This window comes from Protopterus annectens, chromosome 8.part0, assembly GCF_019279795.1.
Source record: "Protopterus annectens isolate FY-2018-M chromosome 8.part0, PAN1.0, whole genome shotgun sequence".
NCBI classification, from domain to species: domain Eukaryota; kingdom Metazoa; phylum Chordata; order Ceratodontiformes; family Protopteridae; genus Protopterus; species Protopterus annectens.
Window position 1 is genome coordinate 812214656 of NC_056741.1, and position 19484 is coordinate 812234139.

At 45.9% G+C, this 19484-nt stretch overlaps 1 protein-coding gene across 1 annotated transcript in view; it reads left to right on the plus strand.

Moving 5' to 3' along the window:
* Positions 1-19484, plus strand: part of USP11 (ubiquitin specific peptidase 11) — a 3313221-nt gene that overhangs the window by 564860 nt on the left and 2728877 nt on the right. Inside the window, exon 6 of the mRNA XM_044080280.1 lies at positions 2668-2680. Within this exon, the coding sequence (XP_043936215.1) occupies positions 2668-2680 (13 nt within the window). The remainder of the gene's footprint in view (positions 1-2667; positions 2681-19484) is intronic.

Here is a 19484-nt window from a genome sequence, read left to right on the forward strand (position 1 = left end):
CTCTGCAATTTGAATCAATTTGTAAAGAAATGAAAGTTCGGAATGGTCATGGTTCAGTTCTTTCTGCCATTTTTGCAAAAGGATGATTGGATGTGCTACGTCAATCTTCAGTATGCATAGCATCACGTCATGATGAACAGACAGTTCGAAGATTTCTGCACTTTTGGGTGGGGGCCAGACAGTATCAGTTTAGAGCCCTGCCTTTTGGATTCACCACAGCCGCCATGGTGTTTACCAAATTTATGGCTATGGTAGCAGCTCACTTGAGACTACTAGGATTGTTTCCTTACATAGACGACTGGCTCCTCACTGCCCTAACCAGGCGTTTCCTTGAGAAATCCAAGGACTACTTGCTCAGTTATGTCCGTTCTTAGGCGTCTTAGTCAACCTTTGCAAGTCCCATCTTCAACCTGTTTAGAGCCTGAAGTTCATAGGTGCATATTTGGAAGCAGTCTGTCAGGTAGCTTCCCTCCCACCGAACAGAGTACATACCATTGGGTTTCAGGTGGAACAAGTTATCTAGCACCTTTCTTCTCCAGTCAGACTGATTCTTCAGACTTTAGGGTTGATGGCAACAGCCATAACCTTGCTTCCTATGGCCCATTTTTATATGCGAATACTTCAGTCAACTCTAGTTGTTCAGTGGTCAATTTTTCCCCGTCCCGTGTCTTCACCAGTCAGACTTACTCAAGTATGTAAAGACCACCTGTGTTGGTGAATTCAGCTGGGCCAAGCTTCTCGAGGCTCCTGTTTTGTTCTGCATCCAGTAGCTGTGGTTACCATGGATATTTCTTGGAAAGGATGGTCCAAGGCACATGGCCCCCCAGAACAGACCATTTTGCATATCTGTCCCCTAGAGATGAGTGGTCTTCCTGGCTTGCAGGCCTTCAGGACACCCTTCCTTTTCAGAGGATTGATTCAAGCCGACAACATATTTGTGGTTTGGTACATCAAGTGAACGAGGGGGAACCCAATCCTACTGCTTTTGTCTCAAGACAATGAGTGTGTGTCAGTGGGCGATAACCTCCAAATGCTTTCTTATGGCAATGCACATCCTGGGGAAATTCAACTTGCTTGTGGGCAAACTCAGCAGGTCCAGTTTGGCTAGATCTGACTTAAAAATTTTATCTTGGAAAACTGCGTTTCTTGTGGTCATTATATCTGTTAGACGAGTATCTGAGCTCCAGGCTCGCTTCCAGATCCCCATTTTTGATCTTCTATAAAGACAGTTACCTTATGAACCAATCCATTCTTCTTGCCTAAAGTAGTCTTAGAAGCAAATATTAACCAGGCCCTCAATTTGCCTGTTTTCTTTCCCAGCTTTGCTAATAAAGGTGAATACATGCTTCATCTCTTGGATGTACATAGACAACTTTGTTTTATTTCCATAAGACAAACTATTTCAGAAAGTCATATCAATTGATGTCCTCCTATTCCTATGTTGCAGTATTCTTGGTGTGGGATTTCCCACCTTCAGGCGTCGGCTCCTATACAAAAGCTTCAGCTTGGCTGTTGCAGCTGCATGGGACATCACACGTAGGGCCATAAACCAGGGACCCTATGTGTGACGTCTGTACGCACAACCCTCAGAACTTCTCAGCCGTAGATTACTTCGCATTGTACAATTGCTCTCCAGACGTCGGATCGACTAAGTAACACGGTGGGTTTTTGCATTTCTAATATTTTACCATTCTGTCGCATTGCTTAGGCTTGGTTGTTGTAGCTTTCAGCTGATGTCAGGGAAAAAGGGAAAGTGCCAGTGTGGCTGCCAGATTCCTCATAAGGACACCCATGACAAATGCGTTTTCTGCTTAGGCCGGGAACACTACCATAACGCCTGCCCTATTTGTAAATCTTTTGTGCCTAAGACTTTATGTAGTTGTCTGGCAACTTTAAATCTTTACTTAGAAAACCAACTCCTCAAAGGGCTGGCTCTCAGGATGGATCCTGCTTCGGAGGCCGGCCAAGATGACTAGGCCTTCATCGCCTGCTGCTTCACACTCGGATGCCCCGCCAACTACCGATGTAGGAGTTGAGTGCTCGGCAGATCCGTCGGCTTAATCAACTTCCCTCACAGAGGCTGCTGCTCAGCCGACAACCATCACATCCATGGAACTTTCTCAGATACCGATGCCTGTCGCTGTCGAGGGGGATCCAGATTTGGCGGTTCCTTCGACTGGGATCCAGGCCTCTGATACACCCAGTTCTAGACTATTCCTAAGGCCACTCCAGTCGAAAAGAGAAAACAAAACACATTGCGCCTGCTTCTGAAGGCCCTCCAGACTGGGAGGCCTTCACCCCTTTCTCTTATGCAGGCATTTATGGCCCTCAGGCCTTCTGCCTCACCCACAGCTATGTTGCCTCTGCTAAGCCCTAGGCCTCCCTCTGCTTCTTCCATTCCCATGCCTCCCCTCCTTGAGGAAGAACATAAATCTTCATACTCTTCCTCAGATGAATCCATCTCTTATGCATCCCAGATTGCTTCTCCCAAGGAATATTATTCTCCTGATGAGGATTCTGTGGAAGGGAATTCTCCACCTGAAGACATTACATTTGGTGAAACCATCACCAAAATGAAAGACCATTTCAAATGGGATACTTCCCAAATGACAGAAACCCAAAAAAGATACTTTGAACTGCTGCAAGTGGAGTCCCCCTCCCCTACAGCTGTGTACCCCCTGTTCTTCCAGCATGCTTGGATGCTTTTACTGCAGCCTCTAGAACACCTGGCTCACAGCCTCCTTCACGTAAGCACCCAGACCACTTCTACAAGGTGCCAGAGGAACAAAAATTCCTCATAAAGCCACCCTTAGCAGACGCAGCAGTGATTGCCACTGCCCCTGATAAACAGTCTACATTGTTACCTTCTGCCTCCCTATTGCCCACGGATAAAAATAGCAGATCCATGGATAGGATAGGCAAGGAGGTGTACACTTCCTCCACTTTGGCCTTCAGAGCCATTAACTATCAAACTCACATGACCACGTATGCCCTGGACGTAGTGTCCCAAGCCACCTCTTTGTTGGCTTCAATTCCTGTCAGTCCCATTAAAATGGATAACTCCTCCAAATTGTCCTTAGTACTACAAGTGGCTAGACACTCCATAAGATGCAGCTACGATGCTGCCGAAGCTTCTGCTTGCTCTGCAGCATCAGCATCTGTCCTTGGGAGATATTCCTGGCTTAGCCTACAGAATCTGCCAGAGGACTTAAATTCCAAAATCTTGGATGCCCCCTTGGATCACAACTTCCTCTTTGGAAAGCAATCTGCAGACCTATTTAAGAATCTGCAAGAAAAAAGCAAAGCATTATAGGATATAAAACATCTCCTGGTATCCTCTATTCCCAAATTTTATAGGAACTACCTGGCTAAAGACCTTTGTTAGGCGTAACCCGCATTCTGCTGCCTCCTCTTCCTCCAGACCCAGAAGAGGAACTAGAAGACATTCCTCATCCAGGCCTACTGGCCCACTTCCTCAGCCTAGACAACTCTTTCAGGGCAGGGAAGGTCATAATAATGCATGACTGCCTTGCCCATCTGCCTGCCTTACCCACTGTCTCTCTTTCTGGCAAAAAATTACGACAGACCAATGGGTATTAACCATTATTCAAAAAGGGTACTTTCTGTCCTGGAAACACATTCCCCCCTGGAGGGGCATTCCATTTACCCCAAAAAAGCAATGCCATCTCCTTCCACAAATTCTGTCAGACCTGCAACAACAAGGCACAATAGAGCCTGCTCCCACAGGAAAGGGATTCTACTCCCATCTGTTCCTGGTCCCTCGGAAGGAAGGTCCCTGGAGACCCATTTTGGATCTCTCCTTCCTAAACCTTTACCTGCAGGTACCCACCATCAAAATGCTGTCACTTCCCACTCTCTTACCCCTCATACCCTCAAATGCTTTTGTGGTCACCTTGGACCTAAGAGATCCTTACCTGCACATTCCCATCAGGGCCTCACACAGACATTTCCTGCGTTTCTCTGGCCCATCCTCACACTTCCAATTTACGGCCTTGCCCTTTGGTTTATCCACTGCCCCAAGAGTGTTTACAAAGTGCCTAGCTCTAGCCATTGCCTTCTGCAGGATCCAAGGAATCCAGATTTACCCATATCTGGACATGTTTATCCTAACACAGTCCAAAGATTCCCTCTTAAGACATCTACACTTCACTATGTCCCTTCTACAAAGTCTAGGGTTCACCCCAAACCTCAAGAAGTCCTCCCTGAACCCAGACAAGGACAAAGATATTCCTAGGTTGCAGAATTGATACAGAACGAATGAAAGCCTTTCTCCCACAGGACAAGGTTCTATGTCTAACTTCCAACTTCCAGGAAGTCTTGGTTTCCCAGACGGTCACTGCAAGGCAATTCCTTCGACTCCTGGGATCGATGGCAGCAACCATTCCCATGCTACCATTGGCCAGAATGCATATGCGTAAAATGCAATGGTACCTCAAAAGTATCTGGTCACAACATCAGAATCACTTGGAACAAGTTATCCCCCTTCTTCCCTGTTTAAAGAAGGAAATCATTTGGTGGATTCAACAAGTACAACTAAACCCTGGGCTTTTACTGCAGCCCCTTCAGCCCACACAAATATTGCATACGGATGCCTCAGACTCAGGTTGGGGAGCCACCTTGTACTCTTAGAGTCCAAGCCCAGTGGCAACCTCCCATTAAAACCAAACACATCAGTGTAAAGGAGATGACACCAGTTCTTTTAGCTCTACAGACCTTTATACCCCTACTGCTACCAGGTCCTCTTCTGATAGTGACGGACGATACCACTGTAATGGTACATCAACAAACAGGGAGGTACGAAGGCATACCAGTTGTGCAGGGTAGCCCTACTAATTGGGGACCTAGCATCCCAGCACAACCTATCCCTGCAAACCAGCTACATCCCTTCACAGGACAAACAAGCAGACCTCCTGAGCAGAACATCCTCTCCACAACACAAATGGGTGCTGGACCAGGACAGTCTTCCTAGACATAGTCCACTGGTAGGGCACTCCACAAATAGACCTGTTTGCCTCCCCCAAGAACAGGCAGCTGCAGACCTTCTGCACCAAGACTTACTCCCCCCAAGCCTGGAGGGTAGACGCCTTCAGTTTCACCTGGGAGGGGAAGTTCCTGTACACCCCCCCCCCCTTCTTTCTGATTCGGATAGTCCTTCTGAAAATCAGGAAGGACATACCAAAAATCTTGCTAGTGACTCCCTACTGGCCAAGGCAGCACTGGTTCCCCCTTCTACACAATTTAGCCAAGGGCAATCACTGCACGTTACCCCACAAGGTGGACCTTCTGACACAAGACAAAGGAACTCTCCTACACCCACACTTGCAAATGCTATCCCTGACTCTGTGTGGGTGATAAATTACTAGTCTCATTCAGACACCCCTATTCAGAGGACGTGCTATCAATCCTGAGTGAGGCCAGGAAACCCACTACTAGAAAATCATACCTTGCTAAATGGACAAAGATTTACTTAGTGGTGTCTGGGACAGGAAAGGGACCCTTACGAGGCTGACACCCATCTAGCCCTCTCATATATATGTCAGCTTATAAAGGGTGGACTTTCCTATTCATCAGTGAAAGTGCACCTCTCCGCATTATCAGTCTGCTTACCTTTAGTTCCTCCCTTGTTAGCCAGGCTTCATGTGAAACTTTCTTAAAGGGGTCTTGCATATCAGACCACCTAAGAAGCCTATCCCTCCACCATGGGACCTGAACTTCATCCTGGAAAAACTCGCCCAGCTCCCCTTCGAACTGGTTAATACAGCCTCTCTACAGTTTTGTACTTGGAAAACTGCTATTAGTGGCTATTACCTCTGCCAGAAGGGTTTCTGAGCTACAGGCCTTAATGGCATGCTCACCTTACACCATTTTTCTTAAGGACAGGGTCACACTGAGAACTAACCCTTCCTTAATGCCCAAGGTAGTCATTGACTTATCTCTAAATCAATCCATTCACCTGTCCAATTTTTCCCCTCTCCTACTAACCAAGTTGAGAGGATACTCCACTCCCTGGATGTCCACAGGCAACTGAGAATTTACCTGGACAATTCTAAAGACATTAGGAAATCCAAACAACTCTTTGTATCTTTCCACCCCAGGACATTGGGCAAGGCAGTCACCAAACAAACCATTGCATCCTGGATTAGAAAAGGCAGTCGGTTTCTGCTACTCACACCACGGAAAAAAAAAACTCCATTTGGGGTTAAAGCATACTCCACAAGAGCAGTGGCCACTTCCAAGGCCTTCCAAAAAGGCATGGAGACAGCTTTCATTATGGAAACAACTACATGGTCCACTATCCACACTTTTACCAGACATTACAAATTGGACCAAATCTCCAAAGCACTCGCAGGATTTGCCAGGGCAATCCTACAAGGCTTTGTGGAATTATCTTCTGCATCTGCCACCCTTTCATCAAACTAAGCTGTGTTACTCTCCCACACCAAGAATACTGCAACATAGGAATAGAAGGACATGGAATAGTTGTGTAAAATCTTAACATAACCATAGATGTCCTTTTCCATGTTGCAGTATTCCTTCCCACCCACCATACTCCCTCACTGACTCTACCAGTCTAACTGCTCCCTCTCTCCATTACAGAAGTTACCCAGGGCCTTATTCATGTCACCTTTGACAGCCTATCCTGTTGGGCCATCTACTTTGCCTGCTTAGCTTCAAGTTCTGAGGATTGTGCATGCAGACGTCACACACAGGGTCCCTGGTTTATGGCCCTACGTGTGATGTCCCACGCAGCTGCAACAGCCAAGTAGCCGATGTGCGGGTCGCCTGAAGGCAGGAAATCCCACACCAAGAATACTGCAACATGGAAGAGAAGGACATCTATGGTTATGGTAAGATTTTACGTAACTATTCTTTTTTCTGCTCCAACAATTTGGGCAAACCAGTTTCCCAAGTTACCTTAGCCAGATGTCTTGCATACTAAAAATCCTTTTACTGTCAGTAAGGTTTGCCCTTGTCCAAAACCCCTGAATCACACTCCATCTGAGCCGTGGCTACATCATCTGCATTCTGGGCTAGAACCTCTATTGGTATTTGTGCCACAGCTACTTGGTCTAATGCAAATACTTCTAGAAGCAGGGCTGCCTTTGATTCTGTAGTACTCTAGAGTGCCTTTCCATAATGGCTACCCAAGATTTATTTAGCTAGGCATTCTGTCCCATCAGTTGAGAAGGGAATGAAAAGGATAACATCAGATATTTAAGTTATGTAGTCACCATAACTATGTATTTGTGTTGTCCATTTTCATTCTTCAAGTTCTCACACCCCTTCCCTGTGGCTGTTGTGGAACCTCTTTTCCAGGTCTGAGCCCCAGTCTTTTCTACTTGCCTTCTTTTTGTCTTATTTTGAGGAAGTTTTTGGTCATCAGGCAGCAAACTCTATCTGTGGTATTTGCAGTGTGACGGGGGCATTATGGGTGAAGGGAGGATCTTGAGAGTCTGATCTGAGTTTTTAGTAAATACGTCCGGGACGGATCCAAGACAACACAGATGTGTAGTTATGGCGAGTACTTTAATTTTTCTCAGTTTGCTTGCCCCATGAGCTTCTGTCGACATTGATTTCTCAAGTCAAGCAGGTCTTAAAAATAGTACTTTGTTATAAGTCTACAAGGAAACCAGTGCTTTGACTTGCAGTGGTTTTTTTTTTTTTTTTTTTTTTTTTTGGTACAGTTGCTCTCTGTCCCTTTGAACCTGCCAGCTAAGCATCAAATGTTCCTGGAAAACACTTTTTCTGATGGCAGTTACCACAGCTAGGAGAATTTCAGAGCAGTAGGCCGAAATATGTAGAGGGTCTTGCACAACACTCCTCAGGAGCAATTTTTCTGTGCCCACTTGGGTTTAGAGTTTGCTTTGAAACAAACCCCTTGACTCCGTTTTCCTCCCTAATCCACAAAATAAGGGGAGAAATTGTTGCATCTGATTGGTGCATGTAAACAACTGAAATATTTAGATAGTGACATAACTTTGACCAACTTGTTACTTTGCTGATGCCCAAAAAAAAAAAAAATCCTCTAATGGCTGGGTGGTTTGTAGCTATTCCAAAGCCGCCGAGTCTTATGACTGTATATGCCCTGTGAGTGTCCTTCAGCCTACGCCTTTTTTCTCCAGGAGGGGTCATTCCATTCGATCCCAGAGTAAATTTGTGGATATCCTTTTAGTTAGTTTAAAGGGAGGGGGTGATTTGTACAACTGAAAAAGTAGGAGTCATTTGATTTTAAACTTGTCCCTCCATATTTTGTGTTTGTGAAGATTAACATCTCTGGTTCTAGTATTAGTGGAACTTGTAGAAAAACACGGTGCAGTAACCAAGGTAAGAGATCTCCTCTCGAAAATCTGTAAAGACACTGAATAAAGTGGGTAGAGCTTCCAGCTTCTCTTGGTAGCTCAAGGTTTTTAGGCGAGTTATCGCTTTGGTTTTATGATGCGGTGGTACGGCAGTAGCGTTGTTACCTCACAGCAAGAGGTTCTCCCGTTCGATTCTCGGCTGGGCTTGGGAGTGCGTTCTGTGTGGAGTCTGCATGTCCTCCCCGCGGTTGGGTAGCGTTCGAAAGACATGCGTGCATAAGTGGGCATGCTTTCGTTGAAGGTTGTGCGTCGAGCTGGCACCTCAGCGTTTCGTAAAAATCTACTGCCAATCAGCGGACCAGAGTTCTGGTGTGGCGACCCCTTACCGGGAAAAAGCCGAAAGACAACATCGCTTTGGTCAGTAACCTTTGGGAACTTTCTAATTGTTTTATGTTTAGTGAGGTACATTCCAAAGGGGGCACTGTACTCCATAATTGACATCAGTGTTCTGTGTAAATGAGTGTTAATCTCTTTGGAACTTGATGTTCCTTTGGCAATTTGGGCTAAAATAAATTGATGTTCTGACCACCGTTCTCATGATGATCAAAAGAGAGGGAGTAGTTAAACCAAGTACCTAGATCCCTGACTACATTTTTGTTCTTTCGTGGTTTGTTGTATGTTAAGTATGATGAGGAAAGGGCTGTCTACCAAAAGTGATAGTACCATACTTGCCATTTTAGTTTGAGCCCAATTTAGAACACCAAGAGTTTAATATAGTTTGGGTGTCATAGGCTGATTTAACAGCACCCCCCTCCAACTTGTCTTCTCCAAACTTTGTTAGCCAAATGCCTTAGCTCTCTGCTTAGAGATATGAGAAGTATGTTAATTAAAAAAAAAAAAAAAAAAAAAAAAAGAGGTCTGAGCACTAAGCCCTAAGGGGGACACCTGTTGTGTGGCTTCTGCAACTCACTCTGTGTGGGTTCTGTCTTTCAGACCATTTTGATTCATCTTACCACATATGGGTCGATTTAGCTTTTGTATGATTATAGATAACTGTGTTAATGGCCTTGATTAGATCAAGATATGTCACATGTACTGTATGGCCATCATCTACAGCTCCTGTTACCCTTTCAGAGAAGTTAACAAGATTCATAGACACAAGGTTTACTGTGCACAAATCCTTACTTTGGTGGTTTGAGTCAAAATTTTTGATGCTGCAGTTTGAGGTCAGTTGTAATACAATTCCATAGCTTTCAGATGGGTCTTCTAAGGCTGACTGTGATTAATTGCTTGTGTTGTAATGCCACCTTTGGAGAGAGGCATCACCACTACAGTGCTCCACGCATCAGCTACAAAACCAGCGACTAAACTTAAGATGTGTTGCCAGTCTCGCCTTGTTGTTGATGGGTCGGATCTGATGTCTGATTCGTCTTGGCCTTTACAAAAGCTCGAGGAATTCAGCAAAGCTCATGGGCCTCCTTCCTTACCCATAATGCATTTCCCTGACTTCCTCAGATCTCGTCTGCCACGCTGCTAGAAGGATCTTCAAGCAAATTCTGGGCTAAGTTTTTCGGCTATTTTAGCTTTTTCATATCCTTAAATTTCACTCTTGTAGTTGGTGCCTTCCCATTATAGTAATAGTTTTTCTCCTAGTTTAGTTTTTCCTTTAGCATCCGCTTAATTTAGAGGGCATCTGACTTTCTCCCGTTTAAGTTTGTGTGTGTCCCTTTCCCTGTCCCTTTTGTTCTTTGCAAGTAAAGTGTTTGTAGTACTAGTAGATGTTCTTCGTGTTTCACTGTTGCAGTCATCACTTTTGGGTTATATGCTTGCAGTAGCCCTCATTCGGCCTGATTAACAAAGTCTTGGGTCCTGCATCGGTTGCTTTCCCTTCTTCCATGACGTTAGAGGTATAAAACATGCAGCCGACGCCATTACATCAGTCTTTCTTGTCGTGCGGTGCTTTAAGGAGAAGCAATTCGCAAGTGCCAGTCGGCCGACTCCTGAAATTTTCGTTTTCGAGTTTCAAAACCAAAGTCTTTAACTAAAGGTAAGTACCTTGTTGGGTAAACTTTTTCTTGCTCCTTACCGATGTCAATAAAAGTTAATAATTGCATTACTTGTGGAAAGCAAATACCTCATAAAGATTTTCATTTGTACTGTATTTCTTGCCTAGGCCCTGACCACGACATACCTTGCTGTTGGTTTGTGCTTTATTTAATCAGCGCAGTATCCGTCGTCTGTCTATTTCTGCCTCTAAATATTTCGGTTCTCAGTTTAATTATCCAGAAATGTCATCTGTTAGCCATCCGAGTACCGGGATTTAGAAATAATGCAAAGATAAAGACAGACAGGCCGCCGAGGTCCAAAACTGCCGACGACGCTTCTCCTAAGCCAGTCGCCAGTTCACCGGTACTCAGTGAGATGCTTTCCCAGCCCCTGATACCTGCTACTTCTGATTCGCAGGCCTCTACTGAGACCCATTCGGAGTCTGATATGCCGCGAGATGCTTCAACTATGGAACCCGCGGATGTCTTCACTTTTGGATGGGTCCGGAGCTGCTGTGCAGGCACCGGCTTCTGAGGGCGTATTCAGGCCTATGGACTTGCATATTAAAGGCCTAAATCTCAAGCCATGCCTAAAAAACCGACGCCCAGGCCACATGCTCAGGCCTCTATACCTAAAAAAACAAATAAGAATGGCTGAAGATCTTATAACTCTAATCAGGGAAAGCCAACCTCCCCCTTCTAAGAGACCTAGGACTGAAGTTGTTTATGAATCTTCTGACCAGGATTCTGATTTTTCTGATTCTTCTTATGATCTGGATTTGCCCTTATCTACTTATGAGGATTCTGATGTAGAGGACTCTATTCCCTCTGCTTCTCCTCCAGAGGATTTTTCTTTTGGTGAAACCTTACAGTACCCTAAGGGAGCATTTCCACTGGGAAAGCCAGGGTTTTTCTGATTCAAAAAAGAGGCTTAGGGATTTCTTACTCCTGCCTTAGCATAGGCCTTTAGCTATTCCTCCTGTACTAGACATTGTTGATGATGCTTTTTCAGAATCTAGTTTGGCCCCCAATTCTTTGCCTCCTGCTCCCAGAAAACCTGACAGATATTACAGGGTTCCTGATTCACACAAGTTCCTTTTTAAAAATCCTATTGCGGATCCAGAGACTATTTCACAGGGACCCAAGGGCATTAAGGCTTCTACTGCTAAAATCCTACCCCTTCTGATAGAGACTCCAGGGCGCTGGACAGATGGGGTAAGAAGGTTTACACTTCTGCAACCTTGGCCATTAGGGCTTTAAACTGCCAGTTTCATATGTTAAAAGTATCGGCAACATGTTATTGGATTGCTTAAACAGAAAGTGATGTTGATTCCTGACTGTGCGGAAAATAAAGAATTGCAGGATTTAATGCATTTTGCTAAACAGGTTGGAGAACATACTTTGCAATGTGGATTTGATTAATTAGAGGCCTCTTGCAGGCTGCTGTTACTGGGTCTGTGCTCAGAAGGCATGCTTGGCTTAAGGAGCAATCTTTGCCTGATCATGTTAAAGCTAAACTGTTGGATGCTCCCTTAAATCAGGACCACCTGTTTGGCAACAAGGCTGAGGAAGTTCTTAAAAAGATGGAAGATAAAGCTAAATCTATGCAAATGGTTAAAGATTTCTTACAAGTTCAGCCTCCTAGATTTAGTAGGCACTGGCCCTCTAAGAATTGGTCCTTTCCAGCCCCTTCCAGGTCTTCTCAAGCCAAACCCAGACGCAGCAGAAACCCCAAGTTTCAGTCCCAGGGGACACACAAGACTAAGAAGTGGGGGGTTTCCGCACCCAAATAAGGGAGTAGTAAGACTCCCCTCTGTGGAAAACAACCTCAGTGACTTGCTTCTAAAACCTGCAAGCACTTCCCAACTGAATGCTCCTTTAGGCGGAAAGATCGGTCTGCAGGCCACAAACTTGGGAACTCATTACCCAGGACAAATGGGTTTTAAATATAGTGTACCAAGGATACAGATATCAGTTCCACACCTTACCAACACCAAGCGGGTGGCCAGATCTGCCCCCAAATCAGTAGGCAAAGGCCCAAAATCAAATACACTCTCTCTTAAGCATGGGGGCTATTCAATTAGTACCAGATGAGGAAAAGGGACAAGGGTTCTATTTGAGACTTTTCCTGGTACCCAGAAAAGGCAATACATGGCATCCTATCCTGGACCTTTCTACTCTAAATACCTTTCTGGTGATTCCAAAATTCAAGATGTTGACTCTTCACCAGCTGCTTCCTATGCTAGGCAAAGATGCATGTTTACAACACTAGGCTTAAAAGGAGCATACCTGCACATCCCTATCAGGGAGTCTTGCAGGAAATACCTAAGTTTCAAAGCAGGCTACATGCACCATCAGATGTTCTTCGTGTTTCACTGTTGCAGTCATTACATTTGGATAATCTGTTGGCAGGTTGCCCTCAGTCTGCCTGAATTCCAAATCTTGGGTCCTGCATCAGTTGCTGTCTCCTGTTCCATGACTTCAGGTCGTCAGGGGTATATAACAAGCAGCCAACGCCATTTTCTTTAGTCTTTCTTGCCGCGCGGTGCCCAAAGTAGAAGCATTTCGCAAGTGCCAGTCGGCCGACTCCTGAAAGAACTGAAGTCTTCACTAAAGCGAAGTACCCTATTGGGGAAACTTTTTTCTTGCTTCATACCGATGTCAGAAAAAGTTAATAATTATATTACTTGTAGGAAGCAAATACCTCATAAGGATTTCCATTTATACTGTATTCCTTGCCTAGGCTGTCGGTTTTGTGCTAGATTTAACCAACGCACTATTAAGCGTTGGTATCATGCACCATCAGTTCTCTGCACTGCCCTTTGGCTTATCTACTGCTCCCAGGGTATTCACAAACTGACTAGCTCCAGTCATTGCATTCTGCAGGCAAAGAAATATTCAAATATACCCATATCTGGCCGATTGTCTAATTCGGGCAGAAAGCCAGGACACTTTTGAATCATCTGGCCTTTGTTCAAAGTGTACTGACTTGTCCGGAGTACACCATACACGAAAAGAAATCACACCTGGAACCCTGTCGATAAATTATATTCATGGGAGCAAGCTTGAATACAACTTCCCAGATGGCTTACCTCATGCCAGAGAAACTGATGCTTTTGACAATCTACTTCAAACAAGTGGCCACAAAAACCCAAGTATCTGCTAAGCAAATACTGCAAGCCTTGGGGTTAATGGCCTCCTGCATTCTTCTAATTCCATATGCAAGGCTACATATGAGGAAACTGCAATGGTATCTCAAAAGCCTATCGTGTCACCATTCACAGGATCTAGAAGCAATGATTCCTGTCATACCTTGCCTACGCCTAGAGTTCCTTTGGTGGGCAGAGGCCTGCCACCAAAACAGAGGACTACCTTTCACACTACCCCCTGCTGCCCAGATCTTAACAGATGCATCAGACTATGCATGGGGTGGCTGATCTGGCAGGGAAGTGCATTCAGGGCAAATGGAACCTAAGCCAAATGCACCTGCATATCAATCAAAAAGAAATGTTAGCTGTACAGAATGCAATGACAGCCTTCAAGGACCACATTCTTCCAGGAGAATTAATGCTAGACGGACAACGCCACTGTTATGTGGTACATAAGCAGGGGGTACACATTCTTACCCCCTCTGCAGACTAGCCATGACATTGTGGAACACAGCCCTGAGCTATCAGGTATATTTACAAGCTCAATTATTGCCAGGAAAAATAATAACACTGGCAGACTAAGAAACCTCATGGACCCACACGAGTGGAAACTGGAACCAAGGATTTTCAACATGTTGACAAGCAAATGGGGGAACCCAGATATAGACCTGTTTTCCTACCCCCAAAACTATCAGTTGGAGAAATTCTGCAGAAGGTCTCCCCACAAACAAGCTTGGAAAGTGGATGCTCTGTCCTTCAGCTGGAAAAAAACTGTCAGTTTATGCCTTTCCTCCTCTGCCTCTGCTCTCCAAAGTACTAATAAAGATCAAACCAGACAAACCAAGGACAATTTTGATTGCACCAGACTGGCCACACCAACAACTGGTACCCCTTCTTGCGCAGTGTGTCACAGTTGGCACCTGCTTCTGACTCCTGCTCTATTGTCTCAACAGTAGAACCAAATTCTGCACCCTCAACTTCAACCACTGAAGCTAGCAGCCTGGCTAATTACATAATTTTCCTTTACCATCCCTCAGTAAACCAGTGATGGATATCATTTTAGAGGCAAGGAGGCCTAGTATCAAAGTCTTGCGCTGAAAAATGGAAAAGATTCTGTGCTTGGAACCACTCTCAAGGGATGTTTGATTTGATTTGATTTTTTTTTTCATATCTAGGTGCTTAGGATTTCCCTCTCTCTTCCCCCATTTGGCTGACCTGGTGTGACTTAGTTTGAACTCTACAGTTCCCTACAAAATGGTGTCTGCAGGACTGCAGTCAGTTTCTCTCAACATTTAAACAGATTGAACTTTACAGTTCCCTACAAAACGGTATCTACAGGACTGCAATCAGTTTCTCTCAACATTTAAACAGAGTAGGTTACACACACAAAAAGCATTTGTTAAGTTTTCGCTTACAGTGCTTTGTAATTAAGCAGGTCACCATATTGGTCAGCTATAGGGCTCTGTTTCTACTTGAGTGGTTGCCTCCTTCCCCTGTAACTTAAGTAAATTGACTCTTTCATTAAGAGCTGTAATACTTACCTTATAGCTTTAGGACACCGTAGGAAACCTTGTAAACTGCAATAGCCCCGCTACGTTTGCCCTCGCTACGCTTGGGCTCTCTTTGCTCCCCTCCCTGCCCCCAATTCCCTCCCGCCCCCAGTACCTCTAAATTTATAGCACTATAACCACTCCCCCACTTTCTAGATCCTATCTGCTTTCATCTGGGATAATTCCACCCATCCCCATTCTACTACCTACATTTTAATAGCACCTATTAGCTTTAATCTGGTGTTCTCCCATCCCCTTTCCAGTACCTTTACCTCACCACTCTTTCTTCTGGTGTTGCATCACCAGATAAAACAGTTCCTTAACTCACTAGCTGAATCACAGATAATGATATACTCCTCTTTACTACCCCTCTTGTTCACACCATACCTCCTTACCTTGTATGAAAAACAGTTTCTCACGGGATGTCAGGTCCCAAAAGGCCATACGATTACCCCAGCTGTAAATCCTTCCACCTTCAACCATACTTACAGTACCAGATCCTATCCAACATCTTGTTCAGTCTATCAACATCTCAACCCCAGGCACATTAGCTCTAGATCCAAACACTACCACAAACTAATAAACAAATTCCTGAAGTTCATCACCAAGTATAGACTCAACCTAATACTTGGTAGTGATATTCACCCAAACCCTGGCACACTCACTTCAGATACACATACCCCCTCTACTTGTAATCTAAGCTGCAAACCTACAATTAATAGGCCAACTAATTCTCTCCTAGTCTGTCATCTCAATATTAGAAGCATTAATAACAAGGTTCATGAATTGCATGCACTTCTGGATGTCCACTCCCCTGAGATTCTCTGTTTATCTGAAACCTGGTTAAAACCCAACACTAAAGACAATGAAGTGTTACCACCTGGGTACAACGTACACAGGCTGGATCGTGCTTCGAGGAAGGGGGGTAGGGTAGCTGTACTCTAAATCTGAGTTGAATGTCACCATGGATGTAATACAACCTCCTCAGATTAATAACTCAGAGATTCTTGCCACCAAATTGCAACTTAATAAAAATAAATGCATTAAAATCATCTGTGTGTACATTCCCCCAGGTAACAATATATCTACATTTGAAGATATCCTGCACTGGCTATCATGTCACTACCCCCAAGAAACCCTACTACTTGGAGACTTTAACATAGACTGGGGCACCTGTTCCTCAGATTCCCCAACCACCCATATTAACCTGCATGCATTTACACAAATCATATCCACCCCTACCAGGATAGGTAAACCCAACCAAAAAGAAAGTATACTTGACTGGGTACTCCTAAACAGTCACCCCCAACTGTACACCTCTGGTACCCTCCTTAATGGCCTAAGTGATCACCTTCTCACATATGTAATTAAGCACAAAACCATTAATTCCCAACAACCCTTACTCAAAGGTTAGAAACAATAAAAACTTTGATCCTGCCAATTTCCAACAAGAAATAAACTCATGTAATTGGTCTATCCTAAAACACATCCCCTTAGAGGAAGCAGTAGCATACTTTAACAACAAATTCCTTGAGATCCTTGATTTGCATGCACCTGTTCGTTCAAAGAGAACCAAGGCAAAAACTGAGTGTCTGACATCATGGAAATGTTGCGTATTGGGGGGGGGGGGGTCTGCCCAAAAACCTTCCTCAGATGAGTCCGTATTTCTGGAGGCGTTTGAAGCGGGCCCATCTACCTCCTGGGTGTCCCCACCGGCAGATCCCCTGGTAGATCTCCTGACTACCAGGGCTTGGAAGGAGCCCAACACCGTGTTGCCAATCCCACGCCGGCCGGGTAAAATCCTTAGCCCCCCTTCAGATAGGCAGGCTTGGGCTAAAGGGTCTCCAGTTGATGCCATGTTGGTGGCTGCTGCCACTAAGAGAGAACTCTCCCAGGAGAGCTCCACAGTCCACCCGCCGGACAAGGAGTCCCGGGCGCTGGACCGTATAGGGAAGTGGACCTTTGCTTCAGCAACCTTCTCTGTGAGGCCGCTGAATTATATGGCGCATGTCATCAGGCTGCAACGGGATTTGATCAGGGAATACACTGCAGCTCCACCAGAGTCCATGTCGGTCGAGGACAAAACTGTGTTCTCGACTCGTATGGCCACTCCATCTCAAATACGTCCATGCGGCTACTGTCTTATGCTACGGAGAGAGCCGCAAGGGCCAGCGGGGCAGGTGTTGTCTTGCGATGCCTGGCTCCGCCTTTGTAATTTCGCGGAACCTTTCAAGGTGTCCTTCGCGAACGCACCCTTTGACGGCTCTTCGCTTTTTGGCAAGACCATACGCGATACACTAGTCCAAAGTGAGGAGGACGGGAAAACGCTCTCTGCCGTCGGAGTCCGCTTCTCGAGCCCCCAACGTTCCTTCTCAAGGAATCAGAGGGGCAAAAGAAGCTGTGGTTCCGCAAGTCTCAGCAATCCTATACAGCAGGACTCGCGCCTCCAGAGGCAGAGGGGGGCAGGGTAGACGCCGGCCCAGAGGCAGAGGGGGACCGCGTAACTTCGGGTCTAGGGAGCCTTTCTCCGAGAGACCCGAGCAGCAGCCCTGAGGACTTACCTGACTGTCCAGCTCTGGAGGCATTTAACGAAGCACCTGTCAATGTGGGAGTCCATCACGAACGATCGATGGGTGCTCCGAATTATTTCCAGAGGCTACAAAATTCCCTTCCTATTTCGTCCCCCCTCAGGTGGTCGCCTCCCTGATGTCCCACCCAATCAAAGAGAGGCGGCAACCATAGAGATTTCAAATTTGTTAGGAAAAAGAGCCATCCAGCGGGTCCCCCCAGACCAATCCGGATCGGGCTACTACTCAAGGTTCTTTTTAGTGCCAAAAAAGACTGGGGACCTCAGGCCCATTCTAGACTTGTCCGCCCTGAACATGTTTGTCCCCAAAGAAAAGTTCCGGATGGTCACTCTACAATCTATTCTCCCCTTAATGGAGGAGAATGACTGGATGTGCTCGATAGACCTCAAGGACGCGTACTACCACATTCTAATGGACAGACGGTCCAGGAGGTTCCTCTGCTTCCGGCTAGGGGCCAGTCATTACCAGTTCAGGGTCCTTCCGTTCTGACTCACCTCAGCCCCCAGGGTGTTCACCAAAGTCATGGCAGTGGTTGCGGCCCACCTGAGGCTTCAGGGCATAAGGGTCTTTCTGTACCTAGAAGACTGGCTCCTCAGAGCAACCAACAGGCATCAACTTTGTATCGCGAGGGACTATGTTCTGTCTCTTGCCGACAGTTTGGGCATTTCAGTCAACATACCGAAGTCTTTTCTTCATCCTGTGCAAGCATTAGATTTCATAGGAGCCAGGCTAGATACCCGAACTTCTCGGGCCTTCTTGACCTCGGACAGGCTGTCCAGCCTCTCGCTCCAAGTTTTGGCTCTTCTTCGCACCAAAGCTCCGCCGGCGGAGTTAGTCCTGAGAGCACTAGGCTCGATGGCAGCTATCGGCCTCTCTCCATGCTCGCCTAAGGATGTGTATATTACAGTGGACACTCCAAGTTCAATGGTCACTGTTACACCATCCATTGAATACTCTCATTCCCCTGAGCAGGGTTTGCAGGGGGTCCCTCCTTTGGTGGCTTCACTCCCCAGAACTCAGGCAAGGGAGACCCTTTGTGATCCCTCCCCAGGCCACGTTAACCACGGATGCTTCTCGCCTAGGGGTGGGGGGGGCATTGTTTGGGCAGAAACGTCCAAGGTACGTGGACCTTGTCGGAGACCGCCTTGCACATAAATGTTGTGGAGATGAGGGCGGTGCTTCTAGCGTTGCAGGTTCTCCAAGACCTTCTACCTCTAGGAACGATTGCAATACAGACAGACAATATGTCAGTGGTCTGGTACATAAACAAACAAGGGGGAACCAGATCCTACCCTCTTTGTCGAGAAGCCATGAGAGTTTGGGAATGGGCGATATCCACCAACTGCTTTCTGATAGCAATGCACATTCCGGGACGATCCAACATCCTGGCGGACAAATTGAGTCTAGTAATTCTCAGTCCTTACGAGTGGTCTCTCAATCCGAAAGTTGCGAAGGAGATTTTCCACAGGTGGGGTTGGCCTCGCTGCGATCTCTTTGCTACTCCCCAAAACACAAAATGCAGCGAGTTCTTCGCAATTCTTCCCCCAGAAGGGGAGAGCCCCAGAGACGCTCTGATTCATGCTTGGCCTCCCGGTCTCCTCTATGCTTATCCCCCGCTTCCGCTCATGGCGAAGTTCATTCAGAAAGCCGCACGGTTGGGGAGCAAAATTATCCTCATAGCCCCATCTGGCCTCATCAAATCTGGTTTCCATACCTGCGGTCTCACAGTCTCTCCTCCCCTTTAATTCTGGACCCCATTCCAGATCTGATCTCACACCCAACAGGGGTGCCCAACACCGAACCTGGTAAACCTCAAGCTCACGGCTTGGTT